The 9891-nt window shown below is 39.9% G+C and overlaps 1 protein-coding gene across 1 annotated transcript in view; it reads right to left on the bottom strand.

Moving 5' to 3' along the window:
- Window positions 1-9135, bottom strand: part of STAMBPL1 (STAM binding protein-like 1) — a 27751-nt gene extending 18616 nt beyond the window's left edge. Inside the window, exons 1-3 of the mRNA XM_006831125.1 lie at window positions 9054-9135; window positions 4477-4694; window positions 980-1055 (exon numbers count right to left, since the gene is read on the bottom strand). Coding sequence (XP_006831188.1) covers window positions 980-1055; window positions 4477-4694; window positions 9054-9083 — 324 coding nt within the window. The 5' untranslated portion in view covers window positions 9084-9135. The remainder of the gene's footprint in view (window positions 1-979; window positions 1056-4476; window positions 4695-9053) is intronic.
- Window positions 9136-9891: the final 756 nt, after the last annotated feature.

The raw sequence follows: 9891 nt of genomic DNA, 5'->3' as shown, positions 1-9891 counted from the left end.
TTTTTCTTATAAATAAAAATAAAAATAACTCTAATTAGAGTGAAAAAAAAAAAATCACCTTAGCAGCCTGGAAGCCTGGAGCCTTTGTTTTTCAAACAGAAAGTTTCTGAAGTTGAATGGGCATGAAAATACTGGGGAAATGCTATGTAAAAGCATGAAAATGAAAGACACTTCAAATAAGAGAAATCAAATAGTACAGAGGACTATTTGACAAATTCTGAATTCTAGTGACAGGCAGCTTAGGGGGTTACACAGGTAGAAAAGCCTTCATTCCATTATATGGTTAAATACCTGTGACAGGCTTTGTTTTCTCTTTCTCCATCTAGCATAGATGATCAAGCCATACTATTCAAAGGGAAAATGTTTTTTTTTTTAAAACATTTATTCTGAATGTTTATATTTTTATGCTAAAGATATTTGATATTATATATATTGTGTATGTTTATACATATGAAAATACATTTCAAAAATCTTCATTTTCATTGAGACTACTCCAGGCCACCCCTCCAAACACCTTACTCTCTATTAGACTAGAACCATAAGAGGAAAATAACTAGAATCTTGTGCTGTCTTAATAGTTAACATCAATTTTCAAATAGTTGTTGAGTTCCAGAATGCCTGGAATAATCAACAACAACCCAAGTAGCTACCTCAAACAAGTACAGGGCAGTAAGAAATCATTCTTTTCAATCTGGAAAGGATTAATAAATAATTCCTTCACACCATAAGGTGGTGGACCAAATGGTTGATGTTTTCTTTTCTTTTTTTTTTTTTGCAGTTTCAATTAGATACCCTACAATGGCTTAATAATGATGATTAAACATCTAAGAAAGAATTGAAACAATGGCGCTAATGGAATGAATTTCTGTGCTTAAACTCTCAAGAGGATGAGAGAGAGGAGGAAAGGAAGAGGGAATGAATCAATAATGGATACTTGAGGAACACAGGATCCCATAGGGGAGAATCAATCCCACAATACCTTCATAATATCTTGCTTTTCGGGGACTGCACATTGCTGGTAATCTCGATGATTAGGAAGCTTTTCTACAAACAAGCTACAGAGCAACAAAAACACAGCATTAGCGTCAAATGACAAAGAGGTCAAAATTGTTTCTAATATAAAGCATCCATTTTTAAAATGGTATGGTTAAGGACCTATTATTTTACATATTCTTCTCTCCAGCCTTGGCTGAGAAGCAGCAGGAGTATTGGCATTAAAAACCCCAAACCTGTTGTCATAAAGTTGATTTGAACTCATGCGTTACAGAGCAGAACTCCTCCACAGAGTTTTCTTGATTATAACTTCTACGGACATAGACTTCTAGGCTTTTATTCCATGGCACCACTGAGTGGGTTTAAATGGCCAGCCTTTAGGTTGGTAGTTGAGCACACACCATTTGTGCCACCTAGAGACCTATTTTGGCATTAAAAAACCAAAATTGTTGAGTCGATTCTAACTCATAGCAACCCATTAGGACAGAGGAGAAACTGCTCCCTAGGCTTCCAAGATTAAGTCTTTAGGGAAGCAAACTGCGTCAGCTTTCTCCTACAGAGCAGTGGTGGGTGGTGGTAGTGATCGTGCGCTGTGAAGTTCTGACTCACAGCGACCCTGTATATGGTTCACAAGGCTGTAAATCTTTACAGGAGCAGAAAGCCTCATCTTTTTCCCACGTAACAGTTGGTAGTTTTAAACTGATCTTGAGATTAACCACTACGCTACCAGAGCTCCTTTGCCAGCCGTTTGGTTAGCAGCCCACCAGTGCGCCTTTATTTATGCATTACAAGGCAGAAAATTGCAGCAAACTGAGAACTGATACTAACCTCGGTTCAGGTCAGGGATCCGCCTAAAGAAAAAAGTCACCTTATCTTGTCTCAAGGGAGCTCTGGTAGCGTGGTTACGATTCGGGCTGCAAACCTCAGGTTCAGCAGTTCGAAACTACCAGCTGTTGCGCGGGTGAAAGATGAGGCTTTCTGCTCCCATAAAGATTTACAGCCTCAGAAATCCTGTACAGGGTCGCTATGAGTCGGAACCGACTCCATGGCACATAACAACAACAACCCTGTCTCAGGTTCTGCATTACAACCTTAACCCTCGCCCCGCCCCACCCCCAGTCTCTTATCTTCCTACTTCCTACTTGTCTGTGCTGCTGGCCCCTGAAGAGTTTATGTAAAAATGGAAGAGTTTGGAAAGATCAGTGTAGTCCCTTCTCACACTTGAAGAACCAATCCTGCATCAGTAGCACTTCTTTTGTGTATAACAAAATCTCGGAACTGAAAGTTTGTAACTAAGAGACAAGACGGCAGGGTTTCTAGTGGATTCGAAGGTGTTTTAGCCAATGCTAGAGAGAGTTCTTATTTCATTGCCTTTTTGAAGAACAAGGGGCAGCAGAACTGAAAGGAAGTCTCTACAGCTAACTAGGTACATGACTTCTAGACAAAGGGAACCCTGTCATTTTTGTCACGATGTTTCCCCATCCTGTAGAATAGTTCTCGGCTCATAATTAATGTTCAAGAAATATTTGCCAAACAAATGAAGAGTCCTCCCTTGATGGATTATCAAGGGCTATAAATGTTATTTTTAATCAATATGCAATATCTCATCATTACTTGAAGTTCCATTGTTTACGAAGCACGCATTCTTTTAATCCAAATGCCATGATACGTGTGAACAGTAAGTACCACAAGTCACATTTCTCAAATGAGAAAATCCAGGCATATTACATGACAAGTGTCATAAAACCAGGGGTATTTAGGGTTGAAAAGTCCTCAGGCGTCATCTCTCACCAGTCTTTCATTTACAGATGGGGAACTGAGACTCAAATCGTCACATTCTAATAATAAAAGATAATTCAAATACTCAGTGGATTCAAGAACTCAGAGTACCAGTGAGCTTTTGCCTTAATTCCATGTCTATACAAGTGTGTGCAAAACTCAAATAGAAGGTTAAAAACAGATCGCATCAACAATTATCCTGGATACGTTAAGTTCAGGGTCCTGGCGTGCTGTTGTAGGATAAGCATTCGACCATAGCACAAGGTTGGCTGTTTAAACTCACCAGCTGCTCCTTGGAAACCCCATATAGCATCAGGATGAGCTGGAACCAACTCGACGGTACTTAACAACAACAACATGTTAATGTTCAGACACAACAAATTTCTGTCAATGCGATTGAAAGTCCCAGATTCATGTTGCGGAGCTTTCTAGAAACAAGTGATTTTCCCAGATAGGGTGACTGTTGCCAACCATTCTCTAAGTTCCCAAGAAGTCAAGTTACCATGAATAAAATGCAGATACCAATTTGGATACTTTGTAAAGTGTTTTTAATTGTCCCCTGGCAGAATCATGGATTGCAATTTTAAAAATAGCTTCTCTTCTCAATTTTTCAAATTTTCTCAGTTTACAAATTCCCAAATGAGACTAGTGAAGCCAATGTTGATAACTGAAGACCTTTCCAACCAGAAACTGGCAAATTAGTAGGGAAAACAAAATTCTATTTCTGTTAACTCATAAACTAGAAGATGTTAATAATGAATATGTATCTAATGTTGTTGTTTAGTGCTGTCAAGGTGGTTCCAACTCATACTGACCCTGTATAGTGTTTCCGAGAAGCGGCTGGTGGATTTGAACCATCAACTGTGCTAATAGGGAGTCTAATTTTACATGGTTGTCATGATGTAGCCTCTTTCACTCAGTATTTTGTAACTTTTTTTGTCCATAGCCTTCTTACCCAGCCAAGTAAATTGCCTTTTAAAAACATGATTACATACCATGTGACCTCAGGAGCCCCTGTCTGGTGTAAAGAGTTCACACGCTCCATTGGTAACTGAAAGACTGGAGATCTGAGTCCACCAAGAGGCACTGCAGAATTCAAAGACCTGCTACTTTTGAAAAATCCATCACTGGAAATCCCGTGATATACATGCACTGCCATGAGTCACAGTCAATTCAATGACAACTATTATCTGTTTTTGTTGTTTTTATGTGAGTCTGACTCCTACACCCTCACCTTAAGTCCTCTCTATGATCCCCAGCCTGTCCCCAAGTCTCACCCCACCAAATCAAACTTTTAAAATGTTGATCGCATGTTCGAGGTGCTTTAAACAAAGCTGCTATTTAGCTCATAAAGCTGGCATCCCTGTGAGGGAGAAAAGCATCAAACAAGAAATATTTGTGAAGAATGGGATAGAAAGAGACATGGGAGGTGAATTATGCTCGTCTATGAAGAGGGGCTTTGACCTCCGTAAGCCTCATCCTATCCCTGAATTTACTCAGTCCCTAAGCCTTAGAGATGGTATGAGGGATGCCTTTGAACACATTACTTGATAATTTAAAGACATAAAACTTAACATTTTTGGAGATTTCTAAAATTTGTCTGAGTGCCAAAATGTTCCTGCCAAGTAAACAGCACCACCAAAATATCAAGTAAGTATTGTTACAATTTTCTCATTTCAAAGTATTTCAAAATGAAAGACTCACGTGATAAATTTATTATAAAGAACAAAGGCATTTTCCAAATTTCCTTCTTCCAAATACACAGATGCCATCCTCTCCATTTCTACTCCAGATCTAAAGTAGCGGCGCGGAGTGATGTCTTCGTTGATTGTAATATTACAACCAAGCTTGCTTAGGGCTCGGACTCGCTCCTCTGGGCTTAAGGAAACATCCGTGTGGTCTGGCATAGCCGCCAACTTTTTCTGCAAAGCAAAATTTGAATCTCTGGTTATAATAAGGAAAAGCTATATAACCACAGGACTCCTGGTGTGGTGCCATAGGATCAGCACTGGACTTCGAACCACAAGGTTGGCAGTTCAAACCCACCAACATCTCCTCAGAAACCTTATATAGGGTCGCTATGAGTTGGAACTGACTCAACATAACAACAACAATGTAATCACAAGGTGAACGGTTCAAATCCACCAGTTGCTCCTTGAAAATCCTATACAGAGTTACGGCAACTCACAACCAACTAGATAGCACTAAACAACAATAGCATGGCTGAAATAATAGATGTATTTTCTGTGCTTGGCATTAATACTTAAATCTTTTCAGATGACTTCATGATATGATGAAAGTTGAGTATTTTTTTGGTTGTTTGTTAAAGGTCAAAGACATGGTCTCCATACCAAACAAGTATACACCTCCATGGTAGGCATGTGTTTCAGAGTATAATTATGTGGCAGTCATGGGTATTCAAATGTCTTAGATTGTTTTAGGTCAATAGCATTGACCTTTAATTCCCCATAAGGAGCCATGGTGGTGCGGTGTGAATTTAGCATTAGGCTGCTAACCAACAGGTGGGCGGTTCAAATCTACTTACTGCTTGGAGAAAGAAAGATGAAACTACCTGCTTCCTTAACATTTACAGTCTTAGAAACCCTGTGGAGCAGTTCTCTACCCTCCAGGGACAGAGGTAGAATTGTCTGGATGGGAGTGTGTTTATATCCCCATGGATGCCTTCATCCTGGGTCATGGGTAGCAGGCCAAGTAATGGCTGCTTCCCAAGGTGTGGCTCATGCCATTCTACCTTGAATGAGCGATGAGAAGTAGCTGGGCTTCAGTCACCATAAAGATTCCATTCTTTTCTGGATACATTTTCTTGAGTAAGAAGTATTCAGGGCCTCCATGAATCTTCTCTGAGTCACCTATAAAACCTGGAGAAGTCTTTTTAAGCCTAAGGGAACCTCTCCCACCACCTCCCCGCAAAAGACTCTTGGTTATTGTTGTTATGTGCCGTGGAGTGGATTCCAACTCATAGCAACCCTGTACAGGGTTTCCAAGGCTGTAAATCTTTATGAGAGCAGAAAGCCTCATCTTTCTCCTGCGGAACAGCTGGTAGCTTTGAACTGCTGATCCTGAGGTTTGCAGTCTGATTTGTAACCACTACACTACTAGAGCTCCTTTGTTGTTAGACCTCTACATAATAGCAATCACACTTCTAACCATGCCCTGATGAGAACATGATACAAAATTCCAAAGAAAAAGTCAGCAGTATCATTAATAAATTTATATTTTATTAATGCAAACAGCATCTATATACATTTGGAAATGTACAAGGCATATGCTTTCAGGATAACTACTCAAATGGTCAATAAAGAGTCCTTCCCTTAGATAGCTGTTATTGTTTTTAAGTACCATTGAGTTGGTTCTTACTCATAGTGACCGTGTATAGGATTTCTGAGGTACAGCTGGTGAGTTTGAACCGCCGACCTTGACGTTCAAGACAACCTTGCGGTCCAGCACATTAACCCCCAGCACCATACCAAAACTTTAGATAGTTGTTGTTAAGTAGGTTTAATTCATAGCAACCCTGTATAGGGTTTCCAAGAAGCCTCTGATGAGTCTGAACCGCTGATCTTGTGGTTCAAACTGATTTTGCAGTCCAGCACATTAGCCCACAGCGCTACACCAGGGCTTTAGATTAGATATCTATAATTTTATTTATCTGTAAATGGCGTGTTGATAAATATTTTAGGTTTTATAAGACATGTGGTCTCTGTCACATCTACTCAGCTCTGCTGGTGTGGACACAGCCATAAACATTATGTAAATGAATGAGCATGACTATGTTCCAGGCTATATTTTATTTGTTTGTTTGTTTGTTTGTTGTTTTTATTACGTGCCATCCAGTCGGTATCAACTTATAGCGACCCTATGCACAACAGAATGAAACACTGCCTAGTCCTGGGCCAACCTCACAATTGTTGCCATGCTTGAGCCCATTGATGCTGCCACTTTGCCAATCCATCTTGTTGAGGGTCTTCTTTTTCTCTGACCCTCAATCTTACCAAACATAATATCCTTCTCCAGCAACTGGTCCCTTCTGACTATATGTCCGAAGTTATGAGAGATAAAGTTTGGCCATCCTGGCTTCCAAGGAGTACTCTGGCTGCACTTCTTCAAACACAGATCTGTTGGTTCTTTTGGCAGCCATGGCACTTTCAATATTCTCCTCCAACACCATAACTCAAATGCATCAATTCTTCTATGGTCTTCCTTATTCCCTGCTTAGCTTTTGCATGCATATGAGGTAATTGAAAATATCATGGCTTGGGTCAGGTGCACCTTAGTCCTCGAGCTGACATCTTTGCTCTTCAACACTTTAAAAAGGTCTTGTGCAGCAAATTTGCCTAACGCAATATGTTGTTTGATTTGACAGCTGCTTCCATGAGTATTGATGGTTGTTGATACAAGAAGAATGAAGTCCTTGACAACTTCAATCTTTTCTCTGGTGATAAGAATGTTGTTGATTGGTCCAGTGGTGAGTATTTTTGTTTACTTTACATTGAGATATAATCCATACTGAAACCTGTGGTCTTTGATCTTCATCAGCAAATATTTTAAGTCCTCTTCACTTTCAGAAAGCAAGGTTGTATCATCTGCATATCGCAGGTTGTTAATGAGTCTTCCTCCAATCCTGATGCCACGTTTTTCTTCATAGAACCCAGCTTCTCAGACTATTTGCTCAGCATACAGCTTAAATAAGTATGGTGAAAGAATACAACCCTGACACACACATTTCCCAATTTCAAACCATTCAGTGTTCCCATGTTCAGTTTGAACAACTGCCTCTTGGTCTAGTTACAGATTCCTCATGAGCACAATTAAGTGTTCCGGAATACTCATACTTCGCAATGTCATCCATAGCTTGTCATGATCCACCCAATCAAAACCCTTTGTGTAGCCAACAAAGCACAGGTAAACATTTTTCTGGTATTCTCTGCTTTCAGCCAAGATCCACCGGACATCAGCAATGATATCCCTCATTCCACATCCTCTTCTGAATCCGGCTTGAACCTCTAGAAGTTCTCTATCAATGTATGTTTGCAGCCGTTTCTGTATCATCTGAGGAGTCCCTAGGTGGTATATCTGCTTCTGAAAGGTCACAGTCTTGTGAAACTCACAGAGTAGCTCCATTCTATACACATGGGGTCACCATGAGTCAGGATCCATTCCACAGGACGTAACAACAATCATCACTGATACTCCCAGAATGAAATTAATTAGTCCAGAACTAAGCTAGCTTCCTGAGTCGTACTCCATGAGTTAAAGACATGTTGCAAGCATACTAACGGGTGAACAGGTAACTTGATTAAGGTCTGTAGAAAGTTATAGAAGCAATCAAGGTAGTAACTGCTGTAGCTGGCCATAATTTATTGAGTCAACCTTCAGGGACAGGGTATAATGAATTGAATTTTTGGAGTTAACACCAATGCCATCTCGTTTACTGTGATGGGAATTTTATAGCCAATAAAGAGGTCTGAGTTGACTGTCACTCCTAAAAGCTTACTGTATAACCAGGAAGCACTGTGCGTGTTTCTGAAGACAGCATTGGGTCAGAAGCAGGCTATCCTCTTGCATCTTCTCATTCTCTTTTGACGTGGCCTTGAGCTAAGTCGTTGAGTCTTCCTACATATCTTCCTTCACTTGGAAGCTCACAGTGCCTGCACTTCCTTGTCCTCAAGATCTTGAGTTATTTCCCCTGTCACTGGGCAGGACATGAATTCACAAAGGTTTTGTTGTATTTATTTTTAACACAATAACAACAATAATAAAAGCCCATCTGATCCCAAGGTTATTTCCTCTGTACCACACAGTTTCTTCTAAGCTATAGTTGGAGAAATGGGCATAGTCTTGGGCAGCATAAGGGAAAATATGAGCACAAGAGTTCCAAGTATGTACATATTTACTACAAGCATCCCAAAGCAATATGAAGGTATTTGATAAATGTTGTCCTCAGTCCTTACCACATAAAGTAAGCTTCCAATTTTCATCTGTTGAGAAAATGAGGTAATCATAGCACTACATGCCTGGAATCTAGCCAAATAAAAACTTAATACTTTTGTGGGAAAAAATCCCCACTTATTTTTAATTTTAGTAAAGATGGCTTTATTAGTCACTTCCTGAAAGGAGACAGCCGTGCAGATGTATGAACAACTACAAATGCTAAGCTTCTTGAAGTAATTATGACTCATTTGACACTTTGTATGTTTCTGTTCTTCTTTTGGGGTTTTTTTCCCCCCATAATATTTAAAATATCAGTTGGTGCTACCTACCAGAGAATTCACAGTAAATGGCTGATCCATGTTTTCCTGTCCAAAAATGAAAATCTTCACTGCTTCTTCTCAATCACTTCATCTGTTTCAAAGAGAAAAAGCAGAGCTCGGGTTAGAATCCAAGTTATTTCTGCCTCAGATGAATATGAACAAATTAAAGTAACATATATTTCATCCTGAGATTTTAAAGCAACTGTTGGAAATCTCTTTCTGAAAATACAACACTGCAGATAATTTTGACTTCTTGAAGTAGAACTTTAAAAGTAGAGGCAGGGATGGAATTATTCTTTGACTAACAGCCAATGTGAATGTGTTGGAGAGGCATACCGCTTAGAACTCTACATAGGTTATAAAGTAGGTTTGAGTCCTGGTGTGGCGCTGTGGGATAAAGCACTGGACTGCAAGGTCGGTTTGGACTGGGTCGGAACCCACTTCATGGCACTTAACAATAACAACTATCTTCTAAAGTATAAACAATATCATGGTGGTTCAGAACATGGACTAGTAGCAAGATAGTCTAGATTTAAACTAAGTTTTAACATGTATTTGCATGGTAGGTAAAATTCTAAGATGGTCCCTGTGACTCCCACCTCTTGAATGTATCCATGTTGTTGTTGTTGCTGTTAAGTGCCATTGAGTTGGTTCTGACCCATAGCGACCCTGTATAGGGTTTCCAAGGAGCAGCTGGTAAGCTTAAACTGCCAACCTTGCAGTCCAAAGGACTTTGCAGTCTGACGCACTAACCCACAGCACCACACCAGGACTCCTCAGATGGATCCATAGTTTGATGTAATTCCACATCCCCTTGAATGTGGGTGGAAGCTGTAACTTGTTTCTA

This window comes from Chrysochloris asiatica, unplaced genomic scaffold, assembly GCF_000296735.1.
Source record: "Chrysochloris asiatica unplaced genomic scaffold, ChrAsi1.0 scaffold00003, whole genome shotgun sequence".
Classification (NCBI taxonomy): domain Eukaryota; kingdom Metazoa; phylum Chordata; class Mammalia; order Afrosoricida; family Chrysochloridae; genus Chrysochloris; species Chrysochloris asiatica.
The sequence above is the reverse complement of the archived record's forward strand: the minus strand, read 5'-3'. Positions and strand labels throughout refer to the sequence as shown.